Here is a 25080-nt window from a genome sequence, read left to right on the forward strand (position 1 = left end):
TTAGAAATAATTTTAGGAAATTTTTATTTATTTAAACTATGGATTTAAATTCTTTAGTTGCTCATTTATTAAATATATTTAATTGTTTAATATAATACCATATTATTTTATTTTTCCTTTAATTTTACTCATTTATTTCAAACAAATATTTTTGAGATATTTATCTATTGTAATCTTATTTAAATTTTATTTTATTTCACCTTATCTTATTTTATTTTTATTTTTATTTCTCATAAAAATATTTAAATGTTCGGGGATACAAAATTATGAGTTTTTTGTAAAAAATAATTTTTAAATAGAGAATCTTTCAAATTAAGTGAGCAAGTACAAATTTTGAGAGAAAATCATATTTCAAAATATTTTCTTAAATTCCTTAATTTACCTTGGCCGTCATTAAATTCTTAATTTTCTAGTTATTGATTGAGTGATTTATTTATTTTTTCAATTTTATTTATTTATTTATTTGTTTGTTTACCTAATATTATTGTTAGTAATTAAATTTATGCTATTCATTGAGATAATTAACATCTCATTAATTTTTTCATATTTTCCAATCTATTCCCTATATTTAAATAATAAATAAATTGACTGTCCAGTTGCAAGTTTGTCTGACTATCTATTTTTGCTGCTGCAACTAAAGTAGAATTCTTTTTCTTTTTTCTTTTTTCTTTTTTTTCTCTATCTCTTTATTATTATTGCTCCTATATCTGTTATACTTTTACTTCTTAAAATAATTTCTAAAATGGTTTGGTACTGAATTGTGAATGTGGTGACTCATTAATTGTTGTTTATTTATTAATAATTATTATGTGCTTTATTACTTTAATTTTTTTTTTGAGGTGTTATAATCTTGTAGAAAATTTGCGTAGTAAGGAGAAGGAATAAAATGGTTATACATTTGAAGTGTGTTTTTTGTGCATAGATTTCTAGAACAAGTTCTATTATAAAAGAAGATACTGGTAAATTTTCTATATAACTTTCAGAGTTTTTACTAATCAGAGCTAACCTAGGATTCTAATAAGGTTCCACGGAGAGGTCTGAGAGCTTATCTTACAAGCACTAGGGGTCTTTTTATTTATTTATTTAGGACTTAAAGAGTAGCTAAACATGGAGTCAGGTGCTTTTTTTTCTTCTTTTTATTTTATTTTATTTTTTTAATTTTACCGTGACAACATTTATTGGGGCTTCAAAAATGCCACGAAACACTCTCTAAATCATTTTGTTCATCATTTTGAACTTACCGGTTCCTGAGACAGAGCATTGGTGCTTTTCATAAACTGGTACTATCCATTTCATATGTTTCTCTTTTATCTTTCAAATTATAATTAAATCATTCACCACTAAGAATAGGAGGCAAAAAAAAGTATGCATACATAGTGGTTCTCTTTTTCTTTTTTTTAATCTTTTTGGAAAAACATGGTTTAATAAGCGTGGTAAGTGACCATTTTGAGGTTTAATGTAGAGTATATGCTCAAAACATTTAGCTAGATTTTTTTTTTCCCCCGTTCCTTGGACAGCACTTATTTGAAGTTAAAAAATGCTACCAAACACGCTCTAACTCATTTTGCTCATTGTTCTAAGATAGAAAAGTTGTGCTTTTCATGAAGGGGACTATATATTCCTATGTTTCTCTGTATTTTTCAAATTATAATTAAAGCATTTCCCATTAAAAACAAGGGGCCCAAAAAAAAAAAAAGTATGTGGACATGGTGCTTTTCTTTATTTTTGTTGGGAAAACATCACTTGATAACTATGATAGATGACCATTTTGAGGCTTAATACATAGTATATGCTCAAATGATGCTTGGGTGAATAAAAATTGATACCTAAACTATGCTAGTATGCCCGTGTATGTTTAAAGAGTTTTAATAATAAGTATAATAGTTAAAAGAAATGTTTTATAATGTCTGAGATTTATGGTTGAACGATTTCATAATTATTGTTGAAATGTTTTAATAGTAATTATGATGGAAAAATGTTTGTAACAATCGAAAAAAGTCAAAACGTATTTTTTTTTTTAATGTTTATAGTTAATCATTTTTAGGTTAATTATTGAACATTTTGGAATTAATGGCCTACTGTCTTGGGTCTATATTTTCCAACGCTCCCGTGGGACACTTAGCACCTCTTTTGCTAAGTAAGTCTTGTCCAGAAGCTAACACAATGTGGAAGCTAAAAATAGTAAAGTAGAATATGAAGTAGGAGAGCTTGAAAGAGTTTGAGAGAGTTTGAGGAATGTAGAGAATGCTTGTATTACGGGAAGTTTGGTTACATGATTGATTACAAATGAGGGGCCAACCCTTTATATAGAGGGCTTGGCACGTATCACAAGAATACAACATTTTAGATGATATACACATGACACGATCCTAAATAAGGTTCTAGATAATTCTCCTAGATATTTATGTAGACTATTCTAGAAAACTACCTTACTACATAATCCTAGAATATTCTAGAAAGGCTTGTTACTACATAAGTCTAGGTTGTTCTCCAATGTTCTTGAACCTTCCTAAGCTTAGGTTGTTTTCCATGGTTCTAGAACCTTTTGGACCCATCTTGAATGAAAAGTGTAGAATTTTCTATCTAAGCCTCGAGAAAGCCTTTTTTTTGTGCATGGTTCATGACATTGCGGTGAAATTGTTTTCTACACAAAGTCTATAAGTTCGCTTCATTTTTTCAATTGAGATACAGCAATAAATCAAATTCTTTTATTTGTTTATTTATGTTTTCATTTCTTCATAATTTTCTTAAAAGCTTTATGCTTTCTAGTGTCATAGAGTTCATGCAAATTTTCAAGCTCAACGTAGAAAAGCTTCAAATGTGCATACCATTTGCTTTTAATCATCCTTTGTATTTTAAAAAATAATGTTATTAGTTAATCTGTTTTAAAAATATTATATAAAACACATCTTAGATCCTAAGACATTAATATGTAATTTTTGATTTATTTTTCTAGATTGTTATTTTGTTAATTGTAATATATTTTTTAAATTATTATTTTTTATTAGAGTTGGTGATTCGAATTCTTATTGACCTCAACCTAAAAAGTTCATGGTGTGACTTGTTTGGTAAAATTGATTTTGTGAGAAAATTTGGTGCTTTGTGGTGGTAGCGGGGGTCGAGGGCTGATAAACCTTAGACCGTAGCTCATCATTGAACTCGACAGGGATGCGGGGGCAGTGCCCCGCGGTATGGACCTGTACAGTTTTAAGGTTTATTCCGTACAATATATTTTTATGTTTTTGGGGGGTTTTCGGATATATTGAGTTTTAGCCGTTTTATTTGCTCATCTTTTTTACCAATCTTGATCAATAACATTTTATTTTATTTTTTGTCCATGGTTTTTTTTTATCAAACATTTTCCACATAAATCTGTATGTTTTGTTTCCATTCTCTTTTTTCTATTGCTATTGTTTTGTCTTATTTTAATAACATTTTTAAATGTTGCCAAAGATAAACGTGTAAACTTCGAAAATGCAACAAATCTTATAAAAATAATTCTTCTTGCATTTCTAGAAGCAAAATTACGAAATAAACTCCTATAATCAATACTTATCTAGAAAATTTATTTTTAGAAGTGTTTCCCAATAAAAAAAAAAAAAATCTCTTATAGGACCATTTCCTACTAAAAAATCTCTAGATTTTATATTAAGATTATCTCAAATTCTTGAACCACAAATATTAGAGGGAATGGACCTACAATCAATTCAATCATTTAAGTTTTCAATTTTATTATTTTCATGACGCACAACATCAACATCTTCATCTGTATCATTTTAAAGAAGTCCTAAATTTTTTTTTTTTTTTTTTGGTAATCTAGTTGATGGTCATTATTAAATCTTCTATTGAATTTTCAGCTATAGACTAAATTTTAGGTTTTTTAGCTCCTTGCACTATGCTATTTTTATAAAAAAAAAATTATTTTATTTATTTATGGACAAAATGATAGAAAATAAAAAATAAAAAAAAAGCTATCGACCACTTGATAATCATAAAGAGATATAAAAGAAAAAAAAAATATATATATATATATATATATTATGATGTGAATTGTTCATATATACAGATCGTATAAAAAAATCAACACATTTTAAAAAAATAAACATCAATCAATTTTGTAACATACATATATATATATATATATATATATATAAAAGTACACAATAAAATTAATATTTTTTTTAAAAAACTATATATATATACATAATCTACGATTTTTTAGACGATTTCAGTATTATGAAGAAATTACGGAGAAAGGGGAAGATAAATTGCACGGACTCTGACATTGATTAAGACTTGATATGATGGATAGATGGGTGGTATGACACATGCCACGTGGATGGGTAAAAGAAAAGCTATATTTTTAGTTTTTATTTTTTATTTTTCTATGTTTTTGCCTCAAAGCTAGAATTTTTATTTATTTATTTTTTGATACAAGGCTTGGAAACGCAAAATTCCCTTCTTCCTACCTTTTTTATTTTTTATTTTTTTTTTTCAATTGTTGGTAAAGGCACCGTTTGCGCTCTAAGCCTAAGTTTAGGTTTATTTCCTTTGTACTTTAAAGTATTTATTTCAAATTCAAAATTGAAATGGGTTAATTATACTATATATATTTTAAGATTTTTTTAATTACAATCAGATATTTTTAATATTTTTATAATTATATTATATATTTTTAAAAAAAATTTTAATTACAATCAGATATTTTTATAATTTTATTGCATGCTTTTGAGATTTTTTTTTTAATTATAATCAGATATTTTCATGTTTCTATAATTACATCTTTTTCCCTTCTAATAAAATTTTATCCATAAAAAATATACTCTTTTTTTTATGTGACAGTTAAAATTTTATTAATTGTCCATTGTATATATTAATTAAATGTGGATTTTGATTGATTTGAAAAATAAAATTTTTTTAATATAAAAAGGTTGAAGTTTAACGGATAGTAAGTATAAGAATAATTACCAATTTTTAACGGTACCCTTTGGAATGTTTAAAACATAATTTTTATGTTTTCTCATTTTTATCTTTTTTTTTTAATTTGTTTTCAAAGCTTGTTTTTGAAAATGAATGGTCAAACAAATTTGGTCATTCTTGTTTGGCCAAATTTAAATCGTCCTTTGGAGTTGTTCATGGAAAAATTTTAGGAAATTAGCCAAATATGAAAAGATAATACTAACATGTATTTTGCAATAAATGGATGTGGGATTTTAGGACTAAGATCCTTAATTATACATATATATATATATATAAAGTTTCTTTTCTGTATATAACTATTAAAAGTTACGCATGCTATCCATGACTATAGAATAAAAATGTTTCTTGTACTTTACGATATTTAATATCATATATAACCAGTTCTACCAAAAAACAATTAAAGGAAAAAAAAAAAAACAGCTACAAGCTAGAATCACCAGGAAATACATAATTTATAAAAATATATAATATTACCAAGATAACCCCTGTTGTAGTTGTTGAAAACATGAAGTCCACCAATCCCCCAGTGCACATATCACAAGTTTGGCCATTCATTTTCAAAAACAAGTTTTGAAAACAAATTTAAAAAAAAAAAATTAGAAAACGTACAAATTATATTTTAAACATTCTAGAGGATGCTATTAAAAATTGATAGTTATTCTTGTACTTACTATCCTTTGGGCTTCAACCTTTTCAAATTAAAAAAAAAAAACTTTATTTTTCAAATCAATCAAAATCCACGTTTAATTAATATATACAAGGGATAATTAATAAAATTTTAATTGCTACATAAGAAAAAGAGTACATTTTTATTGATAAAATTTTGTCAGAAGGAAAGTAGATATAATTATGAAAACATAAAAGTACCCTATTGTAATCAGGAAAAAAATTCGAGAATGTGCAATATAATTATAGAAACATAAATATATGTGATTGTAATTAAGGAAAACTTCGAGAATGTGCAATATAATTATAGAAACATAAATATATCTGATTGTAATTAAGGAAAACTTCGAAGATGTGCAATGTAATTATGGAAACATTGAAGGTATCTAATTATAATTAAGAGAAACCTCGAAGATGCACAGTATAATAACCCAAATTGAAATATACCAAAATTTTTTCACACATTAAAATTTATAAAATATATTATAAATACAAAAAATTTTATCATATTTATTAAATTTCAATATCATACATGTTACAAATATACATCATTTACTATATTTTTTTTTTCTTGTTTACGTGCTATCTAATCAATATTATTATCCTAATTGTAATTTTGATGATTAATTTTTACCATTTTAAACATTTCAAATACAAGTTTCTATATTTTTAATAAAATATATAATTTTTTTTTTCAAAATTTCTGTTGGTATGAATATTTTTGTAGTTCCAGATTTTTAATATTCTATCAATGTCATATTGTTTTCCTTAAGCAAAACCAACAACACAATATTAAAAATCTCAAATCCAAGCTAAAAAAAAAGAAAACCAATAAAAAATCTTGGCCCATAATTACATTTAACAAAATCAGCATGATTCCATTAATTTTCAAACTCTGAAAACCTGTATCAAACCTGGATTTAATCCATAGAAACAAAATAACATTTCCATTTCATTTCCTTCTTCCCATTAGCTGTTCATCACTACACCAGCTGCGCATAAATAAAATCAATAATATTACTCGAATAATTTATTTAGTTATCTTTGTTATTGTTATTTTGTTCTATCCTATTGCTTACAATTTGTTAGAAGAAATAATGGCTTCCTCCCTTAATTTAACAGCAGAGAATATTATGTTTGTAAAGGCATATGCAAAAATTATCTATAAATTTAAAAAAAAAAAAAAAAAATTAGAAACCAGTAGTATATCATTATACCATTATTAAAGTGAGATGCCAGTTTGTCAGTAACAGAAGTAAAACAAGAAAGGTCCACCACAGTTTGACCACGATTCAAACCTCTGGTGGCCTGCAAGCCTGAAATTACACCTCCTTCATTGATTGGCAAAGTTTTGCAAAACACCAAATGGAAAAAACCCAACAGCTTCACATTTTCTTCTTTCCTTTCATGGCTCAAGGCCATATCATACCCACCATAGACATGGTCAAGCTTTTTGCTTCTCGAGGTCACAAAGCAACCATTATCACCACCCCTTACTATGTTCTTCTTCTCTCCAAAACCATCCAAAAAACCAGCGTTTATGGTTCTTTGATCAATGTTCTAACGTTGGAATTTCCTTGTGCCGAGAACGGATTGCCACAATGGTGTCAAAGCCTTGACATGGCTTCCACACCTGATCTGCTATCCAAATTCTTCAAAGCTACTACAACTCTTGGCACAAAACTTGACCAGCTCTTACAACAACACCGTCCCGATTGCCTTGTAGCTGACATGCTCTTTCCCTGGGCTACAGATGTCGCAGCACGGTATGGGATTCCGAGGTTGATCTTCCACGGAACCTGTTTCTTCGCTCTGTGTGCTACCGTGTGTGTGTATCGTTATGCACCTCACAAGGATGTTACTTCTGATTGTGATCCTTTCCTCATTCCTAATTTACCTGGTGAGATTAGCTTAACTAGAAGCCAATTACCAGATTTTGATACGGATGATGTGGAAACCCAATTTGTGAAATTGTTCAGAGAAATTAATGAAACAAACGAGAGGAGCTATGGGGTCCTGGTTAATAGCTTCTACGAGCTCGAACGGGTTTATGCTGATCATTACAGGAAGGGATTGGGATTTAAGTCATGGCACATTGGCCCGCTGTTCTTATACAATAAGATGGATGAAGAAGACAGAGCGAACAGGGGAATGGAACCCTCCATTGATGAACACGAATGCATGAATTGGCTTAATTCCAAGAAACCAAATTCAGTTATTTATGTATGTTTTGGAAGCTTGGCAGATTTCGACGATGCTCAGCTACTGGAGATTGCACATGGTCTTGAAGCTTCAGGGCAGGAATTCATTTGGGTTGTGAAGAAAGGAAAGCATGAAGGTGTTAAAGCAGAGTGGTTGCCCGTAGGATTTGAGAAGAGAATGGAAGGAAAGGGACTGATTATAAGAGGTTGGGCACCCCAAATGCTGATCCTTCAACATGAAGCTATGGGTGGATTTGTAACACATTGTGGATGGAACTCAACGCTGGAAGGTATTTGTGCAGGGTTGCCAATGGTCACATGGCCAGTCTTGGCCGACCAGTTTTACAATGAGAAGCTGATCACTCAAATACTTGGAATCGGTGTCAGTATCGATAATCGGCGATGGAGTATGTTTATGGTTGACTGTATGAAGAGGGAAGCCACAGAGAATGCTGTGAGTCGTCTTATGGTAGGTGAGGAAGCAGAGGAAATGAGAAGCAGAGCTAGGGCCCTTGGGGAAATGGCAAAAGGGGCTGTTGAAGAAGGTGGGTCTTCTTGCTCAGACTTAAATGCCTTAATTGAAGAATTAAAACAACGTAAGATGGTCCCTGATTCAAGCTAGACTATATGTATGTGTGCTTTCAATGTTTTTTCTTTTGGAATTTTATGTGCTTTCAAGGCAGTTTTATAAGAAATTAGAGGTTTGTTTGGTTGGAGGAATAACCTGGAACAATAACATTAAAATGCCTCTAATTTCTAATTTTATTTCATGTGGTAACAATATTGGAAACAGTATATATTGTCGAACAATGCTGGTTGCTCAACATTATAAACCTAAATTATAAGAGATTTGGATTGGGAGTTTTTATCTAATATCCATTTTAACTGGGACACATGCTCGTGTTGGGTACCAATGTCATTTATCCAACCAAAAAAAAAAAAAAAAAATATTTATCTTTTGTTTTTGCTTTTAAAAAAATTTCTAATTTTTGTTTTATCATTCTTATTCATTTCTAATTCAATATGAAAAACAATATTGAATAAGAAAAAATATAGCAATCAACACATAAAGTCTATTCTAAAAACTTTTCATATTCTATTTAGCTGCTTGAATTTTCAAGTAACCCAAGGAGAAAGTAGCTGCATTGAAGAAGCTATGGATACGGGATTTAGGTTTGTGGGTTTTACCCTTTAAAATGTGGGTTTTACCCTTTAAAATTTATGTATGTTACTAATACAGTTCAAAATTACCATTTTAATTGAAAGGTATAATATCAATATGATCCATGTTTGTTTGGTTTTATTATTATTATTTTTTTTTCAGATATTGGGTGGAGGATTCTTGTCACTGTAGGCTGTCACAGTACCAATATAAATATTAATTCAGAAACCAAAAAGTAATTACTATAGACAGTAAGATGTCAAAAAACAAAAAATAAAAAATAAAATAAGAAAAAAAGGTCCACACTCCATAGCATTTACAAAGCTTTTGGGAGACCTGCAATTTTGCTACTGCTTCACCTTCGTTGAGTAGCAACTTCAGAAAGAGACAAAATGGAAAGTAGAACACATCACTTTCAATATTCTTCTTCCCCTTCATGGCTCAAGGCCATGTCATACGCACCATAGACATGGTCAAGCTATTCGCTTCTTGAGGTTTGAAAGCAACCATTACTACTACTCCTTGCCATGTCCCTCTTTTCTCCAAAACATCGGCGTTTAAGATTCTTTCATCAATGTTCTAACGTTCGAATTTCCATGCGTGGAGAACGGATTGCATGCGAGAGCCTTCACATGGCCCTCTTCCCCTGATCTGCAATCCAAATTCTACAAGGCTACTGCCATGCTTGCTCCACAACTTGAACGGCTTCTACAACAACACCGTCCCGACTGCCTTGTGGCCGACATGCTCTTTCCTTAGGATACCCACGTTGCGGCTCGACATGGGATTCCTGGGTTGATTTTCCATACAACCTGTTTTTTTCTCTATGTGTGTTTCCTTATGCTTGTATCTTTTCAAAAGACCGTCTCTTCTGATTCAAATTCGTCCCTCATTCTCTGTTTGCCAGGTGATAACATCACGTTCACAAAAACCCAATCACCAGAAATTCTTAGAGAGGACAATGAGGAATCGGAATTGTTAAAACTCTACAACGAAATTCCAGAAGTGGTGAAGAGAAGCTAAGGAATTCTGATTAACAGCTTCTACGTGCTCGAACCGGTTTATGCTGATCATTACAGGGAGGAATTGGGAATTAAGGCATGGCACATTGGGCCTCTGTTATTATGCAATAACCTTGCCGGAGCAAACGGGGGAATAGAACCCTCCATTGATGAACAAGAATTCATGAATTGGCTTGATTTGAAGAAACCCAATTTAAGTTGTTTATGTTTGTTTTGGAAGTTTGGCAGATTTTGACGATGCTTAGCTATTGGAGATTGCATTTAGTCCTGAAGCTTCAGGGCAGGAATTCATTTGGGTTGTGAAGAAAGAAGAGCAAGGAGGTGTTAAAGCAGACTGGTTGCCTGAATGAAGGAAAGGGACTGATCATAAGAGGTTGGGCACTTGCGCAGGGTTGCCAATGGTCACATGGCCAGTCTGGGCTGAGCAATTTTACAATGAGAAGCTGATCACTCAAAATACTTGGAATGGGGTTCGGTGTCGGTAACCAGCGGAAGAGTATAATTATGGGGGACTTGTGAAGAGGGAAGCCATAGAGAAAGCTGTGAGGCCATTTATGGAGAGTGAGGAAGCAGAGCCAGAGTTCTTGGGGAAATGGCAAGAAAGGCTGTCGAAGAAGGTGGGTCTTCAGAATGACTTGAGCGCCTTAATTGAAGAATTGAAACTACGTAGGATGGTCCGTCATTCAAGTTAGAAGAGTTCTGTTATTTTATTGACTAGGCTTGCTTTTCTATATATATATTGTTTCGTTCTGAGTTTTACAAGTCAATTCCACTGAAAAGGTCGTTTTAACAATGTCATGAAATGATTGTGGGTTGAAGAAGGTCTTTGGTGACTTTTCTAATATTTTATTTATTCATATACCTTCATATTTGTAATGCAAATGTTTGAGCATAGTTTAGAGATTAATTGTGCCACAAATCCCCAAGAAAAAGTATGAAATTATGGTTTTTTTTTTTTTTTTTTTTTGGTAATTAGCGGCATTGCCGCTCGGTTACATTCGAACCTCGACATGGATAGGAAAGCAAGCATGGCACTTGCCAGCATTGCTGCGACTTCAGCCGCGTATAAAAAATACGAATGAGATATGTATAATTTATAGTTTAATAATCATTCAATTATTATATGTAATTTGAGAATTTTTTTTTTAAAATAATTACACTTTAGTATCATTTAAAATCCTTTTATTTTGTTTTGAGGCTTTAAAATCAATTTCATTATAATGGTATCCCGATTTTCAAAATATTTACAATTGATCCAATTCTATTAAAATATTTACAATTGATCCAATTCTATAAATAATATTTTTCTATTTATGAGAGCATGTGAACTGCTCTTGGTGAGTTGAAAAGAAAAAAGAGGTTAAAAAGAAGACCGAAAACAGGGCCTGTTCTTTCAGGTTTTTTCAAGAACAGGGCTGTGTGTTTATGCTTGTAATAATCTTCTTTATCAATAAAAATTGGCCGTTGGATGCAGATTCTCATTGTGATAATCGAACAACGCTACATCTTTGTGTTTTGCTAGCTTCTTTTCATAATATATCTGTTGATATATGTTGATGGTTTCTTTGATACACTGCTGGATATGGTTTTATATTGTCTATCACGTTTGTTAGCTAGTGGAAGAGCAGATCTGATTTTCATCTATATATGCTAGTATTTGCTTGTAGTTGTTGCTGGTTTGGTGATTTTATTCAATTAGAATCAAATTTGTTCACGTCAATAAATTACTTGAAGCTTAACAAATTTTAAATTAATGATGAAATTCTTACTAATTTAGCTCAGGTTGAGGGTCAAACAAGCAATGAAGCCATTCCTTGTCCCTTAAGAAAGTAGAGTTAATAAAATAAGTGATTAGGAATTTAAAATGCTGAACAGAAGAAATGTCTTCGACCACGTTGATTGACTTGGTTAATAGCATTTTGGGTTTTGGAAAACTGATCCATATGTACTGGAATTAAAATTTTTTGTATAACTTTGATTTAGGCATGTCAGTCTATGAATTGATGGATTATATAAATAAATACATAATAGAGGTTGTGATATTATTTTTTATTGAAGGGTGCTCGTTATTAATAAAACCTATAAATAGACAAATGATCAAGTTGTTAAGCCTTAAGGTTCTATCCGAGAAGGTAGTATCTAAAGTGGTTGAGTAAGAGGCCTATTAAATCCATTTTGGTGACATTAGCCTAGCAACGAAGAAAATGCAAGAAAGATCTTAAATTAAAATTTATTTAATATGTGCCTTGCCTCCCAAGTAACAAGGTAATCCTTATATGTCATATTTTCTTTGAGCTTCATGTTCCATCCAATCAAGCATTAGAAATTTGTTTCTTTCTCATTAATATGGATATCCGGCCTCACATATTTTTCTTCCCATTTATGGGACATGGCCACACGATTCCTATCATAGAAATGGCCAACCAATTTGCTTCTCGAGGTTGTAGAGCAACCATAATATCCACCCCTGCAAACGCGCCTGATGCCATCAAATCAATTGAAACAAGACAATTGGGATTGGAGATTGGAGTTGTTCTTATCAAATTTCCCTCCAAGGAGGTTGGATTGCCTGAAGGATGTGAGAACACCAACTCTCTAACTACAAAACATATGATACAGAAGTTCTTAGTCGCCACCACCATGCTTGATCAACCACTCGAACAGCTCCTTTCTGAACATCGTCCAACTTGCCTTGTTGCCAGTGCTTTCTTCCCATGGGCTAATAAAATTGCAGCAAAATATGGTATTCCCAGGATTGTATTCCATGGAACAAGCTCTTTTGCTCTGTGTGCTTATGCAAGTTTGTTTCGGGAACAACCTCACAAGAAGGTATCGTCAGATTCAGAACCATTTATCATTCCTAATTTACCAGACGAGATCAAAATTACCAGACAGCAACTTCAAGATCACCTAAAGGAAGAATCAGAGGTTACAGATTTCGCTAGAAAAGTCGAAGAATCAGACCTTACTAGCTTTGGTGTCATTGTGAATAGCTACTACGAACTTGAAGCTGCTTATGCTGATCATTACAGAAACTTCTTCGGAATGAAAGCTTGGCATATCGGCCCAACTTTTCTATGCAGCCAAGGCAAAGAAAACAAGGCACTGAGAGGAAAAGAATCCTCCATTAATGAATACGAGTGCTTGAAGTGGCTTGATGCTAAGAAACCCAATTCGGTTGTCTATGTATGTTTTGGAAGTGTGGCGAAATTCGACGATGCTCAGCTAAAGGAGATAGCGATTGGTCTTGAGGCCTCTGGGAAGCAATTCATTTGGGTTGTAAAGAAAGATAAGCATGAAGAAGGGAAAGAAGAAGATTGGCTGCCTGAAGGATTTGAGAAGAGAATGGAAGGAAACGGACTGATCATAACGGGTTGGGCACCCCAATTGCTGATCCTTCAACATGAAGCAGTGGGAGGATTTGTGACCCATTGTGGTTGGAATTCGACTCTGGAAGGAGTATGTGCAGGATTGCCAATGGTCACATGGCCAGTTGCCGCCGAGCAGTTTTACAATGAGAAGTTGGTGACTCAAATACTTAGAATTGGGGTTGGTGTTGGAGTTGAGAAATGGGCTAGATTGACAGGGGACAGTGTAAAGAGGGAAGCTATAGTGAAGGCTGTGAATAAAATTATGGAAGGTGAAGAAGCAGAGGAAATGAGAAGCAGAGCCAAGGCACTTGGGGTATTGGCAGGTGAGGCAGTCAAGGAAGGTGGATCTTCTTATACTGATTTGAGTGCCTTAATTGAAGAATTGAAACTCCAGCGTGCTGGGTCTGGTTCAAACAGGAAAGACCAACTACCATGAGTATGCTTTTCCAGTTTCTAGGAAACAAATTTTCAGACACCGTACACACAATTAGCTATATGTATTCAATAAAGTGTCTTGTATGTAATGTTGTACTAAATATCTTGATTTTCATGCATATGAAAAAGGTTTTGACTTTGTCAACGACTCTGGTTGTTTGGTACGTTTTACAAATTGAATTCATTGGAGTATTTCCATTGGGAATGTAAAATACAATCTATATGGCACAACAATTGGAGGAACTTGTTGTCTATGCAGTAAGGATATCTTTATAATAGCCTGTTAATTTAAAAATAAGTCTTCAACGCTTCTATCTAATATTGATGTGTTTATTTATTTATTCCTTTTAAAAAATATTATATTCTTGATAATCTTTTTTTTTATTTTTTTTTAAATTTCATACTAATTCATGTTAGACTTTCTCAAAGTAGACAGTCATCGTAAAGGTATCTTCTTCTTTTTTTTTCTTTTTTTTCTTTTTTTTTGTGTCATGTTAACTTGATAGGGTCTTTAAACAGATCTATAGGAAAATATTTTTTTATGATTATTTATTTCTCTGATGTGATAAAAAATATATATATTAACAATCCATAAGCCAAGATGCTTCTTACCACCAGTAGGGATGCTATAGCTTTTGCTTTGGTTTTAAATTAATGTTCAAATTCTTACCACCAATTTAGCTCAGGTTGAGGGTCAAACAAGAACTGAAGCCATTCCTTGGCCCAAAAGAAACTTGAGTTAATAAAATAAGTTATTAGAAATTTAAAATACTGAACAGGAGTAATGCCACAGATCACGTTGATTGACTTTTTCATAAATACCACTTTTTTTTTTTTCTTCCGTTGAATTTGGTATGCATCATGTTGATTGACTTGGCCAATTTTATTTTGGGTTATGGAAAACTAATCCATATGTATGCTGGCGTTAAAATTTTTGTATAAGTTTTGTGTTTTAGTCATATGAATTTTTGTATTATAATGAAATGAGATTGAATTACTAATAAGCCCTTAACACTTTTGTCATAACACTGTGGATTTAAGACACCTCCCCATTCTTTTTACAATGGAAATTAGTGTAATTGAATTAAAAAAAAAAAAAGGCTATTTGTATCATATAATATAAATACATAATATGGGTTGTGATGTTTTTGTTTTTCATTCTTTATACATAATTAAAGTAGAGAGGATATTGATATAAAATCCATATATAGACAAAGGAGGAATTTCACTTAGACCCTCCGAAATATAGTCTTATTTTCAAATACACGTTTTATATTTCTAAAATTTCATGAAACTGCTTATTTTATTTTTTTATTTTTTTAAAGAATGTTTCATAAAATACTCAAGCGTTAATATCTATTACTGAAAATTAATATGATTTTCAAAATGCCGTTAATGACTCATAAATTTTAAACATTTGCGATTGTTATTTGAATTTTAATATATATTAAAAGAAAAATCAAATGACAGTTGGTGGCCAACGGTTATAAAATGCAATATAAATGCACAATCTATCAACAAATTTGGAAATTTTTCTTACAACCTTTTAGAAGCCGAGATCACACTCATCTTAAACGATCTGCTCAAATAGACAGAACTTTAGATGGATATGCCTCAACTACTGCATAATGCAACTTGGTTAGCCACTAGCCTATAACACATTTTACACCATACTCTCCCCAATAGCTAACCCTACCCATTTATTCAAAATTAACTTTTTATAAAAATTAATGAAACCAAATACAAAGAAGAACTTAAATTAAAATTTGTTTAATATGTTCCTTGCCTCCCAAGAAACAAGCTCCTCCTTTATATATCATTCTTTGGGCTTCATTTTCAAATGAAGCACTAAAAATCCATTTCTTTTTCTCATTAATATGGATATCCAGCCGCACATACTCTTCTTCCCATTTATGGCCCATGGCCACATGATTCCAACCATAGAAATAGCCAAAATATTTGCTTCTCGAGGCTGCAGAGCAACCATAATATCCACCCCTGTAAACGCACCCAACATCGTCAAATCCATTGAAAGAAGCAGACAATTGGATTTGGAGATCGGAGTTGTTCTTATTAAATTTCCCAGCAAGGAGGTTGGATTGCCTGAAGGATATGAGAACATCAATTCTCTAACAACAATAGAGATGATGGACAATCTTTTCGTTGCCACCACCATGCTTGAGCAACCACTCGAGCAGCTCCTTCTCAAACATCGTCCAACTTGCCTTGTTGCCGATGTTTTCTTCCCATGGGCTAATCAAATTGCAGCAAAATTTGGGATTCCCAGGCTTGTATTTCATGGAACAAGTTTTTTTGCTCTGTGTGCTGATACAAGTTTGTTTCGGGAAGAACCTCAGAAGAAGGTATCGTCAGATTCAGAACCATTTGTCATTCCAAATTTACCAGACGAGATCAAAATTACCAGACAAAAACTTCCGGATTTCCTGAAGGAAGAATCAGAGGTTAGTGGTTTTGCAAGAAAAGTTGAAGAATCTGAGCTTACTAGCTTTGGTATTATTGTGAATAGCTACTATGAACTTGAACCTGCTTATGCTGACCATTACAGAAACTTCCTTGGGATGAAAGCTTGGCATATTGGCCCAACTTTTCTATGCAGCCAAGGCAAAGAAGACAAGGCATCGAGAGGACAAGAATCCTCCATCGATGAACATGAGTGCTTGAAGTGGCTTGATTCTAAGCAACCCAATTCGGTTGTTTATGTATGTTTTGGAAGTGTGGCAAACTTTGATAATGCTCAGCTAATGGAGATTGCTATGGGTCTTGAGGCTTTCGGGAAGGAATTCATTTGGGTTGTGAAGAAAGAAAAGCATGAAGAGAAGAAAGAAAAAGATTGGTTGCCCGAAGGATTTGAGAAGAGAATGGAAGGAAAGGGCCTGATCATAAGGGGTTGGGCACCTTAAGTGGTGATCCTTCAACATGAAGCAGTTGGGGGATTTGTCACCCATTGTGGTTCGAATTCGACGTTGGAAGGAATATGCGCAGGGTTGGCAATGGTCACATGGCCAGTCGCTGCCGAGCAGTTTTACAATGAAAAGTTGGTAACTCAAATACTTAGAATTGGGGTTGGTGTTGGAGTTGAAAATTGGGCTAGATTGACAAGGGACTGTGTGAAGAGGGAAGCTATAGAGAAGGCTGTGAATGGGATTATGGAAGGTGAAGAAGCAGAGGAAATGAGAAGTAGAGCCAAGGCACTTCGTGTATTGGCAAGTGATGCAGTCCAGTGTTGTGGTTCTCTGACCACTTTAGAGAAGAAATATGATAAGAAAAATAAAAAAAATTCTATTACTCTCTTGGAAATAGAATACAAAAATAGAAAACTTCTCTCGTGGAGATTCTCACGTGGAACCTCTCTCTACACTGTCAAATTCTCTCTGGAATTGCTCACTCTTCTCTCAAGCTCTCTCTGGAACTTAAACACTCTCTCTCTCGGAGTTTTCTCTCAATATTCCTCGCTTGGGATAATATTGAGCTTGCTCTCTTGGCTTGGCTTGCATGCAACGGGATGGAGCCTATCTATAGGGTTACAAGGTCGGTTGCATGGCCACAATCTTCAACAGCTTCTGACAGTAGCCCACAATTGTTGAGCAAGTTGGAGTTCGGTGTTAAATGCAGCAACCATTGTCAATGATGGTGCCTGTGCAGTCTTCACACTGTCGATGCAGTGGTGGTGCGGCTGGACTTCACAATTCTCCCCCTCCAGCCGCATTTAAACTGATGGTCATCTGCCATCCATTCCGGCTATGTCTCTGCATAGCTTCAGCTTCTCTTGAGCAACAACTTTTGTTAGCATATCTGCTGGATTCTCTTTTATGTGGATCTTCATTAGTTTCAGCAACTGTTGATCTATTACTTCGCGTATCCAATGATAGCGGATGTCAATGTGCTTTGTACGGGAATGATACATTGAGTTTTTGCTCAAATCCATGGCACTTTGGTTATCATAATGTATCTTGTAGTCTTCTTGCTTGATGCCCAATTCTATGAGAAAACGCTTTAACCACAACATTTCCTTACCCGCTTCTGCTGCGGCTATGTACTCTGCTTCAATAGTGGATAAAGCAACACACTTCTGCAATCTTGACTGCCATGACACAGCTCCCCCCGCAAAAGTGTAGAGATAACCTGATGTAGACTTTCTATTATCAGGGTCTCCGGCCATATCTGCATTTGTATAGCCTTCTAAGATTGGATCACCTCCCCCGTAGCACAAGCACAGCTTCGATGTACCTTTAAGATACCTGAGAATCCATTTGACTGCTTCCCAGTGTTTCTTTCCAGGATTTGAAAGAAATCTGCTCACAACACCTACTGCGTGAGCAATGTCTGGTCTGGTACACACCATTGCATACATCAGACTTCCTACTGCTGAAGAATATGGTACTGAAGCCATCTCCTCTATCTCTTCTTTGGATGAGGGGCACAATCTCTTACTCAACTTGAAATGATTTGCAAGTGGAATGCTGACCAGTTTGGCTTTATCCATGTTGAATCTCTTTATCACCCGTTCAACATACTTCTCTTGAGATAGCCATAACCTTCTATTCTTCCTGTCTCGGATTATTTGCATTCCCAAAATTTGTTGAGCTGGTCCTAAGTCTTTCATATCAAAGGACTTAGCCAATTCTTTCTTCAGCCGACTAATCTTCATTGCATCTTGTCCAACGATCAACATGTCGTCCATATATAGCAAAAGTGCAATGAAGTTTCCACCTGAAAATTTTTGAATATAAACGCACTGGTCTGCTGCAGTCCTTTTATAGCCTTGACTCACCATAAACGAGTCAAACTTCTTGTACCATTGTCTTGGTGCTTGCTTGAGGCCATACAAGCTCTTCTTTAGCTTGCATACGAGGTTTTCTTTCCCTGAAACCTTAAATCCTTCTGGCTGCTCCATGTAGATTTCTTCATGTAAATCACCGTGAAGAAATGCTGTCTTCACATCCATCTGTTCAAGCTCTAGGTTTAGACTTGCTACTAAACCAAAAATGACTCGAATTGAAGTCATTTTTACCACTGGTGAAAAAATCTCATCAAAATCAATTCCTTTCTTCTGAAGAAATCCTTTGACCACCAATCGGGCTTTGTGTTTCACCACCTTTCCGCTGCCATCTTTCTTGAGCTTGAACACTCATTTATTCTTTAGTGCCTTCTTTCCTGTTGGAAGCTCAACCAACTCATAAGTATGATTTTTCTGCAAGGATTCCATCTTATCTTGCATTGCTTGCAGCCACTTTTCCTTTTCTTGATGAGAAACAGCTTCCTGGAAACTCTCTGGCTCCCCCTTTTCAGTAAGCAGAATATACTCAGATTCTGGAAATCTCTTTGATGGAATTCGGCCTCGCTCAGATCTCCGAACTTGTAAACCACTGGTTTCAAGAGATGTACCATCATCTGACCGCTGTGATGGCCCTGCAGCTGCTTGAGAGGATTGAGTCTCCCCCTGCTCAATATCCCCTTCTTCCTCCTGGTCTGCTTCTGGTATATCTTCATGCACCTCATTATCCTCTGTGGCTATTTGTGCTAGTGCTGGATTAGGACAAAAATTCTCGGCATTAGAACTACAATTAGGAGACATTCTAGGCTTTTCAATGTCTTCCATTGTCTGGTTTTCATGGAATACTACATCCCTGCTTCTAATAACCTTCTTTGTTTTCGGGTCCCATAACCTGTATCCGAATTCTTCATCTCCATATCCTATAAAGATACATGGAGTAGATCTTACATCGAGCTTCTATCTGAGCTCCTTGGATACATGTACATAAGCTAAACAACCAAACACTCTTAAATGAGAGTAGGAGGGAATCTTACTCGACCACACTTTCTCCGGAATTTCAAAATTCAACGGTACTGACGGTGATCTGTTGATTAAATAGCAGGCGGCACGAACAACTTCTCCCCAGAATGGCTTTGGCAGCTTAGCCATACTGATCATACTTCTGACCTTTTCCATAATGGTTCGGTTCATTCTTTCAGCTATTCCATTATGTTGTGGGGTGTGAGGGACCGTCTTCTCATGTCGAATGCCGTGTCTTCTGTAGTAGGCATCGAACTCCTTGGAAGTATACTCGCCTCCATTATCTGAGCGGAGACATTTCAGCTTCTTTCCTGTTTTACGCTCTACCATGGTATGAAACAGTTTGAAGTAATCCAATACCTAGTCCTTTGTCTTCAAGAAATATACCCACACCTTCCGAGAAGCATCATCAATGAAGGTCAGAAAATACTTGTTGCCACCTAATGATTCCACCTCCATGGGACCACAAACATCAGAGTGCACCAGACTAAGCAACTCTGATCTTCTTGATGTAGAGGAACTGAAGGAGACTCTATGTTGCTTACCAAACAAGCAGTGATTACAAGGATCTAGCGCAGCATCCTTGCAAACAGTGATAAGCTTCTTCCTTGTCAAAGTGGACAATCCTTTTTCACTCATGTGACCGAGTCTCTGGTGCCACAGATTTTGAGACGCCTCTCCTTCTGCAATATTGAGGCTATCTGCACATATCTTCACATGAGTCTTGTACAGCGTTCCACAAATATGTCCTCGGGCGACAACTATGGCACCTTTCGTCATTTTCCATGTGCCTTTACTGAAGTAGTTGTCATAGCCTTGCTTGTCTAAGGCTGCTCCCGAAAGTAGATTAAGCCGAAGGTCTGGAACATGACGGACATCCTTCAAAGTGATTGTACAACCAACATTCGTTTTTACCTGAATATCACCAGTTCCCATAATCTTTGCGAAACTGGAATTTCCCATCTTTACCGTACCAAAGTCTCCTGCTTTGTACATTTTGAAGAAATCTCTGTGTGGAGTGACATGGTAGGATGCTGCAGTATCGACTACCCACTCAACATCTTGGGTTGATATATGAAGCCATGTCTCTTCTTCGGTGGAGCAGAGTGCCACTTCTCCTGTAACAGTGACTAGTGTCTCTCCATCCTTCTTCGGCTGATTACCTTGGAGTTTCTGCTCTCTTAACAACTTTCTGCAGTTCTTCTTCATGTGACCCTCCAGGCCACAATGATAGCACTTATATGATGATTTTCTACCGTCTGTAGATCTGCCTCTACTCTTGCTCCTGCCTCTCCCCCTATCTCGACCACCTCTTTGCTGTCTTCCTCTCTTTGCGACGAGGGCATGTGACTGATCCATGCCAATGTCCTTTCTCCTGGCCTCTTCATTAAATAGGGCATCCTTAACCATAGACATAGTAAGTTTGCCATTCGGGGTCGAATTGCTGAGAGAGACTACCAATGTCTCCCAACTGTCTGGAAGAGAGCTTAGAAGTAGGAGGGCCTGATCCCCATCCCCTAGTTGGTAATCCACAGTAGATAGTTGATTTACCAAGCCTTGGAACTCACTGGTATGCTCGGCTACAGAAGTTCCACTCTGTAATTTTAGATTTACCAATCGCTTAAGCAACAGGGATTTGTTCCGAGCAGTCTTGGCCTGGTACATGTCCTCCAATTTTGTCCAGAGGGCATATGCATCCGTTTCCTTCGCTACATGATGGAAGACACTGTGATCGATCCATTACCTGATCTGACCGATCATTTTCTTGTTTAATTTCTTCCATTCTGCTTCTTTGCTGGGATCGGGGTTTTCTCCTTTAACTTCTATAGGATCAAACAGATCCTCACAATTGAGGAGATCTTCCATCCGAGGTCTCCAAAGTGTATAATTTGTGGCAGTGAGCTTAACCATAGCTCCCGAAGATGATTCTTCAATTGACATTATGGCTTGACCAAAAACGGAGCTGAATTTGGCAAAACAGAGTTAACCGTTACGTCCGGAACGGCCGAAAATGGTGGACTTAACTCTTCCGGGGTCAAAATATAATTACCAGAAATTTTGGGGCAAAAATGTAATTTCACAAAAATTCTGGATCAACTTGTAAATACAGAAACTACAGGGGTCAATCTGTAATTTCCAACAATTCTGGGGCTGTTCCGTAATTTCAGAAACTTCTGATGACGTGGCAGATTGTGTTGATGACATGGCGATTGCGTGGCTGACGACGTGTCGGATGGCGTGGCAGATGACGTGGCTGGGTGCGCTGACGTGTCTGCTGGCGTGGTCGTCTTCAACCTCCAGACAGCTCGTGCGGCGCGTGAACTGCTGCAAAAAATTTCAGACGGCCCATGCGGGCGCGTGAGACGCTTTCTTTCTCTCCGGCGAACTTGTGTGTTCTCGTCTCGTCGACTACTTTCACTTGGTATTGTCAAATTAATTATTTGAGCTACTTTTCGAAACACCAACTTGAAGAGCAGAGGCTCTGTTTCTTCAAATTTTGAACCCAAGCTCTCGACCTGGAGGTCTGATACCACTTGTTGTGGTTCTCTGACCACTTTAGAGAAGAAATATGATAAGAAAAATAAAAAAAATTCTATTACTCTCTTGGAAATAGAATACAAAAATAAAAAACTTCTCTCGTGGAGATTCTCACGTGGAACCTCTCTCTACACTGTCAAATTCTCTCTGGAATTGCTCACTCTTCTCTCAAGCTCTCTCTGGAACTTAAACACTCTCTCTCTCGGAGTTTTCTCTCAATATTCCTCGCTTGGGATAATATTGAGCTTGCTCTCTTGGCTTGGCTTGCATGCAACGGGATGGAGCCTATTTATAGGGTTACAAGGTCGGTTGCATGGCCACAATCTTCAACAGCTTCTGACAGTAGCCCACAATTGTTGAGCAAGTTGGAGTTCGGTGTTAAAGGCAGCAACCATTGTCAAAGATGGTGGCTGTGCAGTCTTCACACTGTCGGTGCAGTGGTGGTGCGGCTGGACTTCACATCCAGGAAGGTGGATCTTCTTTTACAAATCTGACTTCTTTGATTGAAGAATTGAAGGTCCAGAGCACTGCTTCTGGTTCAAATAAGGACTAACTACCATAAAATATGCTTTTTCAAGTTTCTTTGAATAATTGTTTGATCCACGTTTCTTCATTGTGATGCTGTGCAATTGACTATGTAATAAATAGTTTCTCTTTTATGTAATATTTCATAAGTATATTGGCATACATATAGTCATTTTCTACTGGGTGATGTCGGACTTCTTATATCCTAATTAGTGTGTAATTGAATTTAATTTATGGGATATTTCATCCTTGATTATATGATAATTGGACAACATAAATTATCAAGCGTTGTCCAGTCAAATATTCTCCGACAATGAAAAGGTATTGACTTTCTAATAGACTCTTGTAGTTTAGCAGGTTTTTAAAATACTACTTGTACCAAATGAAGATATTTACTTATTTTTAAATTGAGTTCTTATTCGATATAAATCAAATCAATCGTTGATTCATGGATGTTTTGGCTGTTGCTTCACTTTTACATTAATATTAAGATTAATACCAATTCAATTCTGGTTGAGGGTCAAACAAGAATGAAGCCGTTCCTTGGCCCTAAAGAAAGTTTAATTTTAAAATAAGTGATTAGGAATTTATTACGCTGCTTAACAGAAAAAATTTCTTGTTTGACCATATTAGTTCACTACTAGCTAATATTATTTTGGGTTTTGGAAAACTAATCATAAGCGTACAGGGGTTAAAATTTTTGTATCAGTTTTGCTTCTTTTTATTTTATTTTTTTGTTTTTTGATGAAAAGTTTTTTTTCTTTGTTTTAGTGATATGAATTTATATATATACATACATATATATGTATATATTTTGGCGAATTATGAATTTATATATCACATAAGTCATGATATGGTTATGATATTATATACATATGCGAATTAGAACATGTTGGTTATTGATATAAAATTTGTATGTAGAAAAAGCAAGTTAATTAAATCTTGAATTTTTAGTCTAAGATGCTACTTGTTAACCTCTTCAGTTTTCTTTTTTGCCCTTGCTTTTCCCACCAAATTGTGTTTGCTTTGCTTATTTAAATTGTTTGTTAGTATTAGTGGTAGTTAGAACTTGTTAGACGTGTCAATTAACCAACAAAGTGAATAAAGAAATTAAAAAAAAAAAAAACTACAGACCAAACACAATTTCCAATTGTGTTTTATTTTATGTTTATTTATTTAATTTTCCTCGTTAGGTTTGTTGTTTGTTTAAATGTTTAACAAATTTTTACTATCATTAATTAGTATTAACACTAACAAACAGTTAAAATATGCAAGCTACATACAATTTAGTAAGAAAAAACAAAAATTGAACTTGGTTAACATGCATAAAAAATTTACCACTTTCGAGTCCAATATTCATATATATCCTTTAAAATTCAAATTTAGGCAACATGGAAACACCAATAACAAAAAGTATGCCTGAATATGTGGATATTTGACTTTATAATAGTGCCAGGATATCAAATTGTCGATCGAATTTATTTACAATTCAATTGCGAGGGGCATATATTAAGTTGCCAACCTCTCTCATTCAAATAAGGTTCAAAATTGAATTCCCATTTACTTAGAATAGAAATTTGTTGTGAGTGAGGACTGTTAAATCCATTTGGTGAAACTAACCTAGCCATGAAGGAAATTATAGATATACATATAAGTTTGAAATTCTGTTAAAAAACGCACTAATTCCCCATTGTGTGGGATGCACAATCAAAATTTATTGTCAATACTAAACTAATAGTGCATTTTTTATAATGCAGAACTGGCGCGTACTATAAAACTTATGCAATATATATGCGATTTTTAATTTTTATTTATTTATTTATTTATTTTGAACTTGATTACCATTTTTTTTTTTTTTTAGGACTTGATAGGGAATTATCAAGTTGATAAATGAAAATCAGGACTGAATTGCTTAGGTTGTCAATGGCACGATAATCCATCCTAATGTTTCTCTGTTAGTGCAATTAATACATTTTCTAGTGGAAATGAAAAATTATAAGAACAACTGGAATTACATCAACGGCCACGAAGGCACATCCACCACCCAAACTCTAGCATCAGTACAAGATAACGAAAAGTTTGCAATTATATGTGCAGCGTGATTAGCTGTCCTAAATTTAAAAGCAAATATAATGTTAACCTAGTTACCTTCTTAACATGTGTGAATTCTTAATTAGTAATATCTATCCTGACCGACTATTAAAGAATATTCAACAGCAAAATGTTCAGACATCAAAAATTTTTTACATCTTTTTGAACAAATAAAGTCTGTTATTATATATAATTATGTTTAAACTCTTATTTTTTATTTTTTATTTTATTTTGGATAAATTACGTTTTAACGCTAAAAGTGGAATGATATAAT

General features: G+C 34.4%; 2 protein-coding genes and 2 pseudogenes across 2 annotated transcripts; all 4 read left to right on the forward strand.

Moving 5' to 3' along the window:
* The first annotated feature begins 6913 nt into the window (after positions 1-6913).
* LOC125419820 (UDP-glucose flavonoid 3-O-glucosyltransferase 7) lies at positions 6914-8715 on the forward strand. Its single transcript, XM_048466323.2, has one exon. The coding sequence runs from the start codon at positions 7012-7014 to the stop codon at positions 8467-8469; it is 1458 nt and encodes a 485-aa protein (XP_048322280.2). The 5' UTR covers positions 6914-7011; the 3' UTR covers positions 8470-8715.
* Positions 8716-9849: 1134 nt separating this feature from the next.
* LOC132799389 (UDP-glycosyltransferase 73B5-like) lies at positions 9850-10875 on the forward strand (annotated as a pseudogene).
* A 1342-nt stretch (positions 10876-12217) lies between these two features.
* Positions 12218-13982, forward strand: LOC107427038 (probable UDP-glucosyl transferase 73B6). The gene has a single exon (XM_016037372.4). The coding sequence runs from the start codon at positions 12378-12380 to the stop codon at positions 13836-13838; it is 1461 nt and encodes a 486-aa protein (XP_015892858.3). The 5' UTR covers positions 12218-12377; the 3' UTR covers positions 13839-13982.
* Positions 13983-15711: 1729 nt separating this feature from the next.
* On the forward strand, positions 15712-24817 carry LOC107427032 (scopoletin glucosyltransferase-like; annotated as a pseudogene).
* Positions 24818-25080: the final 263 nt, after the last annotated feature.

This window comes from Ziziphus jujuba, chromosome 9 (genome assembly GCF_031755915.1).
Source record: "Ziziphus jujuba cultivar Dongzao chromosome 9, ASM3175591v1".
Taxonomy (NCBI): Eukaryota; Viridiplantae; Streptophyta; class Magnoliopsida; order Rosales; family Rhamnaceae; genus Ziziphus; species Ziziphus jujuba.